This window comes from Myotis myotis, unplaced genomic scaffold (assembly GCF_014108235.1).
Source record: "Myotis myotis isolate mMyoMyo1 unplaced genomic scaffold, mMyoMyo1.p scaffold_m19_p_13, whole genome shotgun sequence".
NCBI classification, from domain to species: domain Eukaryota; kingdom Metazoa; phylum Chordata; class Mammalia; order Chiroptera; family Vespertilionidae; genus Myotis; species Myotis myotis.
In genome coordinates, this window is record NW_023416317.1 from 34961322 (window position 1) to 34978842 (window position 17521).

General features: G+C 42.0%; 1 protein-coding gene across 3 annotated transcripts in view; it reads left to right on the forward strand.

Annotated features, from left to right (window-relative positions):
* Window positions 1-4: 4 nt before the first annotated feature.
* Window positions 5-17521, forward strand: part of OXNAD1 (oxidoreductase NAD binding domain containing 1) — a 34923-nt gene continuing 17406 nt past the window's right edge. Inside the window, exons 1-4 of one of the 3 annotated variants that reach the window (XM_036332690.1) lie at window positions 6-337; window positions 7605-7764; window positions 9601-9727; window positions 10025-10088. In XM_036332690.1, coding sequence (XP_036188583.1) covers window positions 9609-9727; window positions 10025-10088 — 183 coding nt within the window. In that variant the 5' untranslated portion in view covers window positions 6-337; window positions 7605-7764; window positions 9601-9608. Of the gene's footprint in view, window positions 338-399; window positions 423-7604; window positions 7765-9600; window positions 9728-10024; window positions 10089-17521 lie in introns of those variants that run through there. The other 2 variants (XM_036332691.1, XM_036332692.1) reach the window with 2 other exon arrangements.

The window sequence follows — 17521 nt, forward strand, 5'->3', positions numbered from 1 at the left end:
CTCTCTTTTGGAAGATCGGTGCCGGCAGTGTCGGCGGCGCGGAGCCACCTTGCTGCCGGGCTGTGGTTGCCGGCCTCATGTCCCTGGACCTTAGGCCGTAACCAGCCCCCGCCGAAGCCCGCAGCAGGCCGGGGTAGCACAGTCTGGGCCCTCGGCGCCCCTGGGGGAGGGCCCGCAGCCTCGCCTGGTCTTCGGCGGCGGGAGCAGCTCCGCCTTCTGGATCTCGGTGCCTTCCCGGCGACCGACGATTGGCTCCCTTGGAATTTCGATTCGCCGGGTGACCTTGCGCTCTGGGTGACGCCTCGCTTGTAGTTCGTGGCTGCTCTTGGCTGTTCAGGTATATCCCCGTCTGCTCATCACCCCAGATTATCGTCAAATGCCCGAAATTGGTGTTGCTGAAAGGACCAAGACCTGGGAGGCAGGTGGAGTTCTAGTTCTGTTTGCCAAGCATATGACATTATTTACTATAATGGTTTATAATAACAGTAGTAACCTTTTATTACAGGGAGTTCGCTTTGTGCCCGGTATTGCGCTAAGTATAGTTCTTCCACCAACCTTGGGAGTTTAGATGTTATGTCATATTATGAATCTTCATACTGAGATACAGAGAGTTGGGTGTTTTGACCAAAGTTATACACTTAGGAAATGAAGAACCTATCTGCCCCCAAAGCCTGGGGACACATAACTTCTGTGAACCACAGTTTGTTTCTTCTTTGTAAAAGGAATGGGTGGCATCAGCAGACAGTTACTACCACCTCGATGCCTCTTTATATTTGAAGCGAAATGCAAATAAAAGGTGCTTTGCCTTGGAAACGGTGCTAGTGCCTGTTTTGGTACAACTGATTTATGGGGTAGTGTTTCATTACCAAGTAGAAAATCAAGTCTTGATAGAGAAGGACTGCAGCGCCATGGAAAAGACGCTATGGAGAAGCTGATCTGGGTCCAGAAATCGGCTGTTGTAGCACTCGGAACTGGATACTTACATTCTGTTTGAGCCTTACTTCTTCTTCTGAATAAAAAAGGTTGGGTTAGAGATGATCTACAAGGTCCCTTTCAGATCTAACATTCTACTTCTGTGTAGGAATTAGGAGTTTTACTTGGTTCAGCCATCACATGTCACACGTACCATACTTAATTCTCACATAATACATATGTACACATTCCTATGCATACTTATGTATACACACTCAAATGCTTACGTGAAGCTTCCAATTTTGTGCACACAAATGAAGTTTCACCTGGGTTAGCCCTTTTAAGACTTGAAAATCTAGAGGCAGAGAAATCTTTAGGAGAAAATCTGGAAATTACATTAAAGGAGTTATAGTAGATTATTTCAAATGCCTCACAAATAGTCCACTTTGCATAACTGAAGATCGACCCAGAAGTTAGGAGACATCTTCAAACCTTTCATGGGTTAACTGAGATGATTCTGCTCTGTCTGAGCAAAGGAGAAATTCCAGCCAAGCGCTCGGCCCAGGGGCTGGTCCGTATATCTCCGTAGACCAGATATCTCCCAGTAGCCTCTTGGGGACAGGAGGCCACGGGAGAATCTCCAGTGTCTTATTCGGTAGTCTCCGTGAACATTTTGAGGTTGGGAACCATCCTTCGTTCTTCAGTGCTTCTGGGAATAAGTACCTAAAATTTAAAGATGAGCCATTTTTGAATGTACACCAATGAGTGCAGTCATTCATACCTGTTTTATGGAAGTATAAATCAGTAGACCTTTTAGAAAGCAATTTGTATCTGTCAAAAACAATTATCTGGGGAATCTTCAAATCTGAGGCCAGTAGTCCTAAAAGTTACAGGGGTTTAGGGTAATTTTAAAAATATTAATTTCTTTGTAATTTTCCAACTTTTCTTCAAGTATGTATTACCTAAAATGGAAGAAGGAAAACTAATGAAACACTTAATAATAATTGACACTATGTGCCAGGCACTGTACCAGAAAGCCTAAGCGACTGCCGACCGGCTGACCGGCTGGTAGCTATGATGCACAACGACCATCAGCGGGCAAGACGCTCAACGCAGGAGCTGCCGAGCTGCGGTGACTTGGCAGCTGAGGTTCTTGGGTGATGCACCAGGAACCAGAGAGGAGGGAGCCCGTTTTCGGGGTGTGTTACCCGAGAACCACCCTCTTGCAATCCAGGACTCCTCGGGGGATGTCGGAGAGCCGATTTCGGCCGATCCCCGCGGGGCAGGTCTAGGGACCCGTGCACCGAGCCTCTAGTACCGTTATAGCAGTCCAATGAGGTATAGGTATTAATCCCATCTTCAACGTTGGGAAACGAGGCTTAAGGGCTAAGGAGACTTGCCTAAATAAGCAAAGCTGTAAGTGGCAGTAGCTGTGGTGAGAACTCAGATCTGTCTGACCCCAGAACCTACCAGGGGTGGGCAAACTTTTTGACTCGAGGGCCACAATGGGTTCTTAAACTGGACCGGAGGGCCGGAACAAAAGCATGGATGGAGTGTTTGTGTGAACTAATATAAATTCAAAGTAAACATCATTACATAAAAGGGTACGGTCTTTTATTTCAATAGTTTTATTCATTTCAAACGGGCCGGATTCGGCCCGCGGGCTGTAGTTTGCCTACGGCTGAGGTGTTTCGTAACTTCAGTGTCATCTGTGATATGATGGTGTTGAAGCAGAGTTAGATTAAACAAATGGCCATGAAGCTCTTCAGATTCAGAGCAGTGCTGGTTCCCAATTTTGAGTTCATACTGTGCTGAAGAAAATAAAACCTTAGCCAAACATGTGATGCCATTTTTTAAAAATCCCCACAGCATTTTAAAATAAAAATTACAATGACTATTAAACTTTATACTTATCCTTAAAAGGTAATGAAAATATTCTGTTATGAGACATTTTTGGATCCCGAAGGCATGACAAAAGCAGACTTACTAGTTGCTATAGGATCATTTATGGCTGAAAAAATTTTTTTAATTATAAAATGTTAACACTACTGATCTGGAAAATAGCAGTGATCAAAATTCTTAACATAAGATCAGACTTAGAAATAAGTCATAATTGTGTCATAGAAACTATTTTATGAGTGCCTGTTGATTATCAGGCTAAAGGGAATTGTTTATTAGCAGTTTCAAACCACTACCTCTGGAGATTATTTGGTGAGGGGTGGGGGTGGGTGGGGAGGGGTGGGTAATGAATTTGGCTTGTTTTTTTTGTAATACTCCTGTTTGCCAGGCACTTCCCATAGAAATTTATTTCTCAGAGCAATCCAATGAAGTGGCGTTGGCATTCCCATTTAAAAATGGTAAGAGGCGACTGGCCCAAGATCAAAAAGCAGGAAAAAGTCATATCTGAGCCCTGTTCCATGGATTCCAAGTCAAGTACTCTTGAAATAACTTGTATGCCACTAGGTTCACTTAGCAAATGCCAAGAGCCCCTTTGCTTCTTCAGTGGCACCTAGGATTCTAAGTCAGCGGATACCATGATATTTCTATGAATTTACTTTATTTCAGTGCATTAATGGTCTTTGAGGCGCTCTTGGTTTTTCTCTTTCTCTCACTGCTCTCTTCATCCACTCAAACTATCAACAAGTCTTAGGACCTTAATTCTAAAATATATTCCATGTTTATCTACTTTTGTCATCTTTGTAGCTTAATCCTACACTAGAGCCTTCTAACTTGACTTCCTGCTTCAACTCTTGCCCCTCTATGATCAGTTAGTTCTTCACACAGCAGCCTGAGCAGTCCTTAATGTAAATTTGATCTTATCCCTCTCCTGGTTTATTCAAACTATTCAGTTGCTTCCCATTGCCCTTAGAATAAAGTTCATACCTTTACTGTAGCCTGATGTGATCTGGCACGTCTGTCTGCTTGACTTCATCTCACATCATGCTCACCTAGCTCCTCAGTCGCGCTGGCTTGTGGTTCCTTAACACACTGGTGTGACTGTGATTGGGCCTCTGCCCAAGTGCTCTGCTCTTAACATCTGCTTGACTGCTTCTTCCTCATCATTCAGGTTTCAGCTCATGTCTCTTGAGAGAGACCTTTCCTGATATTACCCCACCCACTCCACTTCACTTATTTATTTATTTTTGCTTAGAGAGAGAGGAAGGGAGAGAGAAAAAACAACATTGATTTGTTGTTCCACTTAATGCATTCATTGGTTCCACTTATTAATGCCATCTTGGTATATTGGGATGACACTCTAACTGAGATACTCTTATTTCTTTTATCTTACTCATTGTAATCAGTAATTGTCTCATCAGTTATCCCTTTACTATTATCTGTCACACACACTGTAATAAAAGCTTCAAGGACCTTGTGTCTGGTTCTTTATTGCGTTTCTATGGCCTAATGTAGTACCTGGCACCCCAGTAATTGTTTAATAAATTGAGTATACTTATTGAACAGAAACCAGCACAGTCATTTTAAATCTTTACTCTGCTGCTTGCAGTAATTTTTTAAAAAATTAAATCTTTATTGTTCAGATTATTACAGTTGTTCCTCTTTTTCCCCCCCATAGCTCCCCTCCACCCGATTCCCACCCCACCCTCTGCCCTTACCCCCCACCCCCACTGTCCTCATCCATAGGTGCACGATTTTTGTCCAATCTCTTCCCGCACCCCCCACACCCCTTCCCCCCACCCCGCCCCAAGAATAGTCAGTCCACTCCCTTTCTATGCCCGATTCTATTATATTCACCAGTTTATTCTGTTCATCAGATTATTTATTCACTTGATTTTTAGATTCACTTGTTGGTAGATGTGTATTTGTTGTTCATAATTTGTATCTTTACCTTTTTCTTCTTCTTCCTCTTCTTAAAGGATACCTTTCAGCTTTTTCTTATCTGTGAAGTTCTTTATCTGACCTTCAGTTCTGAATGATAGCTTTGCGGGGTAAAGTAATCTTGGTTGTAGGTTCTTGGTATTCATCACTTTGAATATTTCTTGCCACTCCCTTCTGGCCTGCATAGTTTCTGTTGAGAAATCAGCTGACAGTCGTTTGGGTACTCCCTTATAGGAAACTAACTGTTTTTCTCTTGCTGCTTTTAAGATTCTCTCTTTGTCTTTTGCCCTTGGCATTTTAATTATGATGTGTCTTGGTGTGGTCCTCTTTGGATTCCTTTTGTTTGGAGTTCTCTGCGCTTCCTGGACTTGTAAGTCTATTTCTTTCACCAGGTAGGGGAAGTTTTCTGCCATTATTTCTTCAAATAGGTTTTCAATATCTTGCTCTCTCTCTCATCTTCTGGCACCCCCATAATTCGGATGTTGGTACACTTGAAGTTGTCCTAGAGGCTTCTTACACTGTCTTCATATTTTTGGATTTTTTTTCTTTTTCCTTTTCCGGTTGGGTGTTTTTTGCTTCTTTGTATTTCAAATCTTTGACTTGATTCTTGGGATACTCTAGTCTGCTGTTGGATCTCTGTATATTATTCTTTATTTCAGTCAGTGTTTGCTTAATTTCTAATTGGTCCTTTTTCATATCCTTGAGGGTCTCGCTAAATTTCTTGGAGGTTTCTAGAAGATTCTTGAGTAACCTTATAACTGTGGTTTTGAACTCTATATCCAGTAGTTTGCTTTCCTCCATTTCTTTTATTTGTGACATGTTTCTTTGTCTCCGCATTTTGGCTCCATCCCTGTGTTGATAGAGTGGCTTTGTGTGCTAGGAGTCCTATAAGCTCAGCCTCCCCAGTCACCTGAGGTGGATGCTCTTGGTGCACCCCTTTGTGGGCTGTGTGCACAGTCTTGTTGTACTTTAGCCTTGATTGCTGTTGATATCACTGGGAGGAATTGACCTCCAGACCAATTGGCTGTGAGGACCAGTTGTGTCTACAATGGGCGAACTGCTGTGCTGGAAACACCCTTATGGGGCAGGACTTGCTTCAATGGGGCTTTGGTGCTCACTGAGTCTGCCCCCTGAGTGTGTCTCTTAAGGATCTGAAGAGTTGTAATCTGGTGGTCTCTCTTTGACCACTGGGTACACTGGCTCTTGGATCTCCAAGGAGGTACAGTGGGGCCTTGACTTACGAGTTTAATTCGTTCTGTGACGGAGTTCGTAACTCATATTACTCGTATGTCAAATCATAAAGTGAACGAGTGAGACACGTGATGCTGGGCTGATGTTGTGGCGTTCACTGTGACGTTCGCTGCGCCAACTAGCGGTGGGTTATCTGAAGCTGGCTCATAACCCTAATTTTAGCTCGCAACTCAAAGCAAAAAATCAGCCAAGAGACGGCTCATATCTTGAAAAACTCGTTAGTCGGGACACTAGTAAGTCAAGGTCCCACTGTACAAAGTCAGCCACTGCCTAAGGCCACCCAGCAGGAGCTACAGAGAGATCTGCAGATTCCTCCTCTTTGTTTGGGGTTTGGAGGTGCCCAGATGAAGCGCAGCTGTGAAGCAGTGCGGGCTGCTAAGGAGCCTTAGGCCTTCTTTTGGAAGCTCTGGGGTTCTTTGACCCAGTTGCAGTTTGTTAGATTAGGTTGCAAAAGGCCAGGCCATTCATATGCAAAAGCCTCTTCCCACAGCTTGGGTGGGGTTGTAAATTGGGTGGGGCGTGGTCTCAGGGAATCACTGGGGCAGTGCAAACAGCAATGGTTGCCTGTCAGCCCTGCCACAATAGGTCCCTGGGTCTCTGTGTCCTGTGGCCCTGTGTAGGAATAATGACCGCTGCAAGCACCTCTGCAAGAAAGCCGCCCTCGTGTTCCGGCCCGATACCAGACAGTCCAGTTTCTCCCCATAGGAGTCTGGGTCCCCGGAACTGGATTTCAGAGGAGTCAAGAGTTTGTATCCCCCCCCCACACACCCCGATTGAAAAAGACAACAGCGTACCCAGTTTCGCGCACCTCTGTACCTTTGCTCTTCTGCACCTCTGCACCTCCTACCAGTCGAGATGTGCTTTTTTCTTTCCCTCCAGTTGTTGGACTTCCACTCAGCCAGACTTCCCGTGATTCTGGATGATAACTGTTTTGTCTTTTAGTTGTAGTTTTGATGTGGTTGTGGGAGGCAGCAAGTACAGGCATTTCCCTATGCTGCCATCTTGGTTCTCAAAATAGGTAGTTTTTTTAAAAAAATACCTTATTGCTTTGGAAGTCCCTTTGAACACAATTTGATAAAAAAAAATACCCTGTATTTACCAGTAGGTGGCACTCGTGGTCATTGGTATTATTACAAAACAAGATTTTAGAATTTTAAAGAGAACAGCTTTTGAAAATTAACATGTCTTTGTTTTCCAGTTCATTTGAGCAGCAGACCATTCAAACAGCATAATCACTAAAAGCCGTATCTATGTGAGGACTATTTTAGCTATAATTATCCTGAGCAGAGCACTGTTTTCATATTAAGCTATGTATCTATTAAATTTTATTAGGGAACTTGGCCTTATATGACACTAACTGTATCATTCCAGCCATTGGTCTGGGCTTTCATAGGGTGGAATAAGAAAAGAGGAAAAAAAATCATAAGAAAGAAAAACAGAAAGATGAGAGGAAGACTTGATGGAAGGGGGGAAATTGAGAGTAGTTTTACTGTGAGGCGATGCCTGCTGATTATAATGAGCCTTTTCATTTGCAATAGGAGATAGTAGTTCTTTTTAACAGTTGCCCAAAACAATGTTCCTATACGTTGTCTCTGTCATTGCAGGAGCTTTGTGAGAGAATTTCAGTGTGTGGAAACATTGGTCTGGGTTCCAACCAGTGTATATCTGAAGGTCTCAATATAATACCAGGACCAAAATACTGCATATCTGTCAGCTGGCCAGCCATATACTTAATGACTCCTAAAAGTCTCATGGACTTCTAAAGTAAGTTTTCTTTCTTTCAGTGATTAACAGCATTTTTTGGTTTAGCATATTTAAAGGAGAGAAACTACATTTAGTAGTTTTGCATGAGGTAAAGAGGCATTATACTTTTTTCATTTATGCAAAAGAAAAAATAGCAAGTAGCATTATTTATCCACAATGATGCCATATCATACTATGGCAAGAAATAGATCTTTTACCTTATCTAAAGATTGGTTATGAAGCAGTGGCTCTTGTATACGATTTGGTTATAACTGAATAAATTACATATGACTTACATCACCACCTGATTTATTTACTTTTGTCTATCTTTTGTCTCTACCTTTTAAAATATTAGCTCCCTAAGAAAGCCTTTGTTTTGTTCATGTCTGTATTCCCAGTGCCTGCCACATAATGGGCTCTTAGTAAATATTTGTCAAATGAAGGGTTGAATTAGTATGGAGTAGGAACATAAGCACATGTAGCTTGAATATTTTTCTAACACTAAATGTATTACAATTAATTTATGTAGTGCCTTCCAGAGAGCTTAGAAAAAAAGAGTGTTCATGTACATCTTTATTTATTCTCAAGCTGACTAAGATAGGCAATATAATGTGTTAAAAGTGGCCATCTTAGTCAAAGAAATATTTAAAAATTGGCTGAGGAAAGCAGAATACATCAAAAAAATACATCATCTGACTCCCACTCAGTACTTTTCTTGATAGGCCAGTAGTTTTTAGACATGGAAATGTTGGGGATCCTTCTGGGTTTTTGTTCTTTTAAACTTTTTATTCACATATAACTTAGAAACAGAAAAGTACATAAATCCTAAGAGGACAGCTTGATTAAATTTTTTTATTAAGATAATTTTTTATAATAGTTTTAGGTTCAAAGCAAAACTGGGGGGAAGTACAGAGATTTCCCATATACCCCTTGTCCCTACAAGAGCATAGCCTCCCCCATTATCAACAGTCCCCCATTATTAACATCTCCCGCTAAAGTGGTATTGTAGTTCCAGTTGGTGAACCCACATTGACACATCATTATCACTCAGAGTCCATAGTTTACATTATGGGTCACTCTTGGTGTTGTATGTTCTATGGATTTGGACAAATGTATAATATATGTAATGATATATATTCAGCATTATGGTATACAGAGTGTTTTTACTGCCCTAAAAGTCCTCCGTGGTTTGATGGAATTTTTACAAAATGAGAACACCCATGCAATCATCATTCAGATTAAGAGAAGACATTATCACTACTACTTCCCCAAGGGTAACTGCTAACTTGATCTCTAGCTTCATGGATTAATTTTGTCTCTTTCTGTACTTTATATTACTGGACCCACAGACTGTGTGCTCTTTTGAGTGGCTGCTTTCATTCTTTTCATTCACTTTGATGTTTGTAATATTCATCTGTTACCTCATGTAGTTGCAGTTTGTTTATTCTCAGTGCTGTGGACCTCAGTTTGTTTCTCCCTGCACTTTATCTAAACAAGAAACATTAAAGACTTAGTGGTGCTCTTTGATTGGACTACAACTATCAGGCAGTTAGCAAATCTACTCCCCTGTAATGGTGTACGATTAGTCATGTGAACTTGGTCAGAGATTTTGGAAACCAATAGGGAACATGAATATTTGGTGGCACCAATAATTGCATTCGTATGTATTGTGGAGATCAGTTGAATCAACTCTGAATAATGGCAGAAATTTTGTCAGGGTGAACGAGGCCCTTAATTGTTTTGCCATTAGATCAGCTCATAACAGCACCAACAAAAATGTAAACTCTTCTTCATTGGCCCCTAAAGACTCCCCACTTTTTCTTAACATTTTTAATTTTCAGTGTTCTGTTTGCGCAGGAAGCACCATGGCCTGTGCTGCTGTCTTGGTTCCTGGGTTGTTGCGAGGCTCTGTTGGAGCCATCTGCTCCCAGGCTGCTTTCTTGAAATCGACACGTGGCTCTTTGCGCCACCTTACGCTAACCAGGTGAGTTACCGACCTTCAGTGTCATTTGAGGTTGATTTTCAGAGACCTGACCTGCGGATGGTCATGGGAGGCATATCAAACTCCTGAAGCCATGACATAATAGACTGCTTAAATGTGCATGGTGTCAGTAAATCGTTAAACTTTAGTTAGATGTACAAATTTTTATAGACCATTTTCTAGGACCCAGAATGTTATATTGTATTTTGGATAGTCATGATATTACAGGGCAAACGAATTTAATTCTTTCTTATGAGGATAATGCTTAGCTTACTAACCCAATTTGACTCTCTGTTATAGCATAATGAAATCCAAAAGGAAGACTGATCACTTGGAGAGAACTGCAAATGCCCTTCGACAGGAGGTTGGTATCTTTGGGCTGTAGCAGGCTTTCCTAGGCAGGATGGTTTGCACACAGTTAAGACTGGTTTATGGAGAAAGTACTAGATAAGCTCTCTCCCTTCGAAGGATAGTCAGGGAAAGTTGGTAATTTTTCTGTTTAGAACTTTTCTGAACAGGCCATGTGACAACTGATTTGAAAAAATGATAGTGAAATACTCAAATTTTTCCCTTTAAACTTGGGATGAACAGATTAATTTTTTGATGAAGGAAATATAGCAGCAACTGAGGGAACTATCCTCACAAGTATGATGCATAGGTTTATATTTTAGGGCTAGAACTTCTTTTAGAGCCCACATCTTATGAATAGCTTACCTTTCCTTTTTCTTTCTTATTTATGTTTGACACCATGTCTCAAAGTCCTTGTTCTTATCCCTACTTTAGAACAACTTATTTCATCAAGGGAGAACACACTAACATCTGAGAAAGGAAGGTGGACGAGCTCTTATTACATGGGCTGACCTTTCCCTACCAAATTCAAACTAGAGAAAGCTAATCCACCACCTGAAGGGGTCAGGGCTGGGAAATAAGGATCCTCACCCTTTACCTCAGTGAGTAACCACATTTTCTTTTAAAAACTTAAATTGGATATATGTTTTGCTTTTTGAGTGATTCTTTATTTGGATATATTTAGCTTAGTGTTCTAAGTTAAAAATATTTAATACAAGGAAGGATTTATACACTTTCATAAGCAAGGTCAGAAATTGTATTGTTGCAGTAGTTGAAATTTTAGAAGACATAGTTGGGTGCTCTTTGGTGTAATAGAATATTGTTTAGGCTACACTTTTCAGGCTGGTTTTCTTTTCAGAAAATTGCTTTGGGACTGAGGGCGGTATGCTTGTGAATTCAATGTTTTCCTGAGAACCCATGTAAAATTAGTGCAGCATAATAGATATGGATGTGTGGGACAATACACTTTTCCCACTGATGATAAATCTGAAAATACCTTTTCTAGGTTTATCCAACACACACAAAAAATGCTGATTCTGTAAATGTGAGATTTGTTAGAATTTCTTTTTTAAAAAGCGAAACCTTGCCAGTTTTGAAGAAGAAAAAGTGGGTTAACAGTCTTGGGCTATGCTCTTTTCTGTTATATTTTGAGGCAGGTAGAACTATAGCAGAATTTGGCAGGTTTTCTGTAAAGGGTCAGATAGTCTTCGGCTTCATGGGCCAGTTTTAGCCCCAACTAGAAAACTCTGCCTCTACAGAGTGAAAACAGCCATAAACAACACATAACAAATCGGTGTGGCTGGGATCAAATACAGTGTTCTTTATCAGAACACCCAGATACGGTGTGTGGGCCATAGTTTGCCAATCTCTGAATTAGGATAGCCGTTTCAGAATTTTACAGGACAAAATTATTGAGACTTTTGGTGAGGGGGTTATTTTGAGCCAAGTTTACGAAGATTAATGTAAACTCTAATCCTGCAATTGAAAAGTTGAGAATTTTAAAGCTGAAAAGTCAGAAAGTATAGGGCTAATTTCAAAACCTTGGCGGAAGAATTTTCCAATTGCAACTCCTTTCCTTCTATATCTAATTTCCCCTTCTTTCCTAAACAGGATGAGAGCTGGGAGCTGGGAGGAGCTGGATACAGCTAGATGTATAGCCTCAGCAGTATAAGGTCATCAGGGGTGAGCCAGTCTGATCTTGGACTTGTTGAAATGTTGGGCCATAATAGAACTGGCCCACCACATGGTCTCGTCTACCACTCTTTCTTTAATTTGAATTGCAAGTATACTTTACAAAACTCCCCATATGCCATTTGTTCTTCAGTTCAAGTCTGTGAGGTAGCCTAAGGATAGGCTGGCATCTGCATTTTACATAAGAGGAGGCACAGAGCCTAGGAGATAAGGAATGGCTTCTCCTAGGGCCAGAGGGAAGCTGCAGCACAAGTCTGTGATTCTTAAGCCAAAGGACCTTGCTGCTCCTCCTGGGTAGGTGAAGAATGGACCACTCACCCACCCAGAAATGTCCTTTCCTTACTAGACTTTGGGTTCCCTATAGAGAACTTATCGAATGAGCATATTATGATGTTGATGCTTCTTTCTTTAGGCTGTAAAGTAACCAGTCTGAGTCACGCTGATGCAGGAAACTGAGCTCTTGAATTGAATGGCATTTGACTGTTTGTGTTGAGCTCACAGTTTTTCCTCAAGGATCAAAGAATAAGCAGACTGGGTAGCCTTAGAAATGTCAAAAAGATAAGAGTAGAAATACTGTAATGCAGTAAGGATTGTTCAGGCAAAACTAAGTTTTCACTGGAGGGGTCACACTGTGCCTAGCTCTGCAGAGAGCTGACCCACTGAGCAAGATGTACTCTGTTCATGAATTTGATGGGAGAGTTTGGTAATGAAAGAATTTTGCCTATGCTACTGCTTCTTAACTATGCCCAGAACTTAACTTGTTTATGTCTAAATGTTTAGTGTTGGTGCGTTTCAATAATTTAAGTGACCTAAGAGGCAAGATTTTTTCCCCTCACTCTCCCCCCAGGGGACCCAGTCAAATTAAGTATTTTATCTTAAATTCAGCAGACATGTGTCAAGTGCCTGCTGTCTGCCCAGCCCTGTTGTAGGTGCAGGGGACTCAGCAGTGCATGAGGCAGGTAAAGCCCCTGTTGTATATGGAGCTTCATCCTGGTGCAGATAAACCAGAGAATGTCAGGTGTCATATACACTATTGTCGGAGTACTTACTCTTGAACCCTGCTCACCTTGCTCGCTGCGCCCATTGTCAGAGTAAGTTTCTCCTTGATCCTGTTCATGACGCCAGTTGTCAGGAGCACTTGCTCCTGAGTCTGCACAGTCTCCTGAACCAGTTGTTGGGAGTACTTACTCCGTTATCCAGCCCACCTATGCCACCTGTTGGGTCCGAGCCCCTCTGCCAGAGACTGGACCTTCATGGATGCTGCGTATTGGACAGAGAAGATAGGAGAAGTCATAGGCATATAAGAGAGTCTTTATTGCAGAGCAAGTAGCCATTGCTAACAAGGAGCCATCACATAAGCAGTCCTTCAAAGTAGCCTTACAACGTAGCTGCACACAGCAGCTCTTGTTAATACAGGAGCCATACTGAGCATCCATGCACTGGCTGGTCAGCAGCACATCTTTATACCAACTTAGACAAAAGAGGCTTCTTGCCAAATAGTGACATCAGTACTTGGGCTACAGAAAGGCACGCCTGCGCACTGCGTACAGTAATCGCTGTGACCTTGCTTTTGCACCTGCTTATGGCAAATTGGCCTTGAGCATCCGGCATACTCTGGACAGGGCCCCCACACTCAAATTAGCCTTGAACATCCAGCGTACTCTGATCGGGTTCCCACAGCTATGAAGGAAGGGAACCAGGCTAATGGCTGGAGTCAGGCTATTTTAAATGGTACTATTTGAGCCGAGACTTGAATACAGAAAGGAGCCAGACAGGTGCACAGCATTACTGGCAGAGGGACTGGCAGGAGCCAAGCTTTGAGGCAGGGACTTGCTTGGCCTATTCAGAGGAAGGTGGTAGGAGGAGGGGTAGGCAGGGCCCAGGTTGTGTTAACAGCTGTGGGCTTGGATAAGGAGTTGGGATTTTGTTCTAAGGGTGAGGGAGGGTTTTAAGCAAGGAAATGACAGGTGATTTACATTTTAATGGGTTACCTTTTTCTTGATGGAGCACTGGGTTTTTGCTGTGCTTTGACCCAGGTTGGAGGCTACTGACAGAGTCTCTGGAAAGATGATGCGGCTTAGAGTAGCCTGGTAGTGATGGGGTCAGAGAGCAGTGGGTGGATCTGGGACAGAGGCAAGGCTAATGGGATTTACAAATTGAGATGGGGGTGCAGTTAGTGAGAGGAGAGGAAACCAAGTGATTTCTGGCTTTGGGATTTGAACTCTGGATAGATGATGATGGTGCCATGTATTTGCTGACACGGAGAAGACCAAGCGTGGCGGAGAGGAAGTAAAGAGCTCAGCTTGGGATAACCTGGGGTGGGAGGATGGTAAGTGGATGGAGTTACAGATGAAACAAGATTGGCCATGAGTTTTATCAACTCATACCATGTTGACTTTGGAGCATGGGTTCATGAAAGTTCCTTATACTGTTTTTACTGGTTTTGTATATGTTTGAAATTTTGCATAATAATAAAAAGGAAGAAGCTTTGGGAGATAAAAGGGTTCTGTGTTGGATGTGTTGTTTGAAATGGAAATTCCAATCAGCAGTTGGGTGGATGAGTTTGGAGTTCACTACTGGAAATAAAAAGTTTAAGCTTCATAGAGAGTAAGGGAAGAGGGCCCAGGCCTCAGCCTTGGGGTGTGTCAGCATTTAGAGGTCAGGCAGGAGAAGAAGGGCCAGAAGGGGAGAGGAGAAAGAGGAGCAGGTGGGTTTCAATAATCTAAGTGACCTAAGGGAAGTCTGCAGGGTGTTGGTAAAGCCAGGAGAAAAGTTTCCAGGAGGGAGGGGCGCCTGTGCTGGATTCTGCGGAAGTCATCATTGGGTTTAGCGAAATGGATAGTGGGTGACCAGAATGACTGGTGTTAGTCCATTGCTGAGAGTGAAAGCTTGGCTGTCTTGTGTTGGAGAGAGAATAGGAGATGAGAAGGTGGAGCCAGAATCACTTTTACGTGAATGTGAGCAAAGAAATGGGGTGATAGCTGGATTAAGGGAGGGGCTTGTTTTGTCTGTTGTATTTTGAGAAGCACCGAAGCACAGAGGTCAAGTGCCTGGATTCCAGTATCTGCTTTGCTGCTTACTAGCTGTGAGACCTCACATTTTTTCATATGTAAAATGGGGATAGTACTAACCCTTGTCTTCTAGAGTTTCTGTGACGGTTGAATGAATTAATGTGTGTAGAGTGTGTGGCACATGGTAAGCTCTGATTAAAGGTGTTTGCTCCTAATGTTATTATTACAGGTGGAAGGTCTGAGTGCTTGCATGTGTTCTCGTGGAGATGGGGGGAAAGGGGTGATGAATGAGAGAGGATACTTGCTCCACTGAAGGCTTGAGAAGGCAGAGAGATCAGCCAGGTGGATAGGTTAGCCTTTGGTAGGAACAAGGAAAATTCATTTGCCAGGATGTAGTATTGACAGGCATAAACCACTTGAGAAGTTGTACAGTTGGCAGAATTTTGTGCTCTTTCCTTGTCAGTAAATCTCTTCAGTAAAACCAGTATCTTTTCATCAGGTTCTACTCATCAGAATGGTATTCTGCCTCAGTTGAACTGATGGCTCTGGGCCTTGGTGTCCTCATGTGTAAAATGACATAGTATTTTTTGATGACTAAGTTTTTCTTCAACTCTGAAATTCTCTGTGCCCTCTTTTGTTTCAGGTCATCGCTAATCTTGGCTTTGTCTAAATTTTTAAGCCAACAAAAGAATGAATGGGAATGAACAGCGGAAGCCATTTAGGTTTCCCAAAGAAAGACCTATTTCCTGTACAGAGGCTGTTGTAGCAGCAGTAACATCAAGATATCCTATATAAAACCAGCTTTTTAAAATCAGTATGATGGAATTTCCTTTTAGATGCTGACTTCGTCAAAGCCTTAAAAATGCGTGCTAGTAAAAGTTGGCAAATGTATTGTTATTTTATTGAACAGTAGAAGAGTCTAAATGTTATTTTATGGAAAACTTAATTTCCTGCCATGTGTTTTAACTTAGGGCATGGCTAGTTGAGGTTTCAGTTGCGAAATCTTTTGATCCGTTAAGTATGAGAACAAGTACAAATGTTAAAACATAAAGTTTCTCCATCATGTTTTACTTATTCAATCAAAGTAAAGAAAAAAATGGCACACAACAAGATTACAGATCTTAATCATGTGAAACTAGCTTCAGAATAAAATAAAGATGTGGTCTTCAAAAAAGATTTTGCTGATGTTTTTAATCCACTTTGCTAGAAATCTTTATGTAGTGTACAGTATTTGTATTAACAAAATAAAATAGTATTAAAAATCATGAATTGTACAAGATATTGTGTGTGACCACTTCTACAGTTGTGCCCAGATTATGAGGACTAATGGCAACAGATATATTCGTGTGTGAGTTATTACCAGTAGGCATAAAGCACCTAATAACATTGTTGGTCATAGGGACTAACCAAATGAAAATAGGACTTTTTCAATAGAAATTTAGCTTCTTTCCCTTCTTCATTGAATTTTGTATTTGGACATTGGCAAATGATTGGTGATTTCATTTCACATAGATGAGCATGTGATTGTGAAGCATGCTCACATGTTTCAGTTGGAATTCTGTGTTCCTCTTCCTCCTCCAGCCAGCGATTATGAATGTTGGCTTTTCTGCCACCAGGTGACCCTTTGGGATGTGTTTAAAGCTTACACATATCTAGCTCTGTTCATGAGTCTGACAGATACCAGTTAAGCGGTTATAAATGAAATAATCTAGCTCTTAGCTTTGTTTCTAAAGATTATCATATTGAAGGAAAATAATGTTTACAAAATAAACATTTCTGGAAACCTAAGAAAAATGAGAGTAATCTATATATATATAAAAGGCTAAGTGTCTGACCGGTTGCTGTAATGCGTACTGACCACTAGGGGGCAGACACTCAGTGCAGGAGCTGCTGAGCTGCAGTGACTTGGCAGCGGCGGTTCTCAGGTGACACACCCCAAAACCAGAGAGGAGGGAGCCTGATTCCTTGTGGGGCCTCGTGATTCCACCTTTGGCAGTGGGTTATGTTGTTGCTGGGGCACTGTTGGCCCAAATCTGGTTTACTGTACACTTGTGTTTGTGTTCCACACCCTGTACAACAGCAACTTTGCAGAGTGCCCTCTCGCACTCTGGGACCCCTTGGGGGATGTCGGAGAGCCAGTTTCCGCCCGATCCCCGCAGGCCAGGCCGAGGGACCCCACCTGCTGGAGGGACGACCACTCCCCCTCCCCTGCTCACTCCACACCAGGGAGGGACTGCGCGGGGGGGGGGGGGGGGGGTGTTGGCTCCAGGGCGTGTCCAGCCCTTCTTGCCCAGTCCCGCCCCATTGGCCACCTTCTAATTAATTTCCTTTCAATGTACACGAATCCGTGCACTGGGTCACTAGTAATGTAATAAAGGAGAACCTTCTGATGATTCTTATTGTCTTTGTAGTAAGATATTTAAAATCAACTGTGTGGCAAACATAAGATTCCTGTTCTGCTGAGGAGACCTGCCTTCCCACCTAACATTTTTTTTAAGCAACGAGGACTCCCAAACTTCTAACATTTGTTCTAGAAACCAATTTTAAGTGACTTTAAGTTAGAGTTTCCATTTATTTTGCAAATATTTACTGAGTCTTACTGTGTGTTAGTCCTGGGAAGTTAGTATAGATATATATATAAATTCTACCCAGTATATGATCTCAGAAGGCATGTGGTCTGTGTGAAAGACTTGTTCTTGAGTATTTATAATTACATCAATCTGGGCTAACTATGATAATAAAGGCG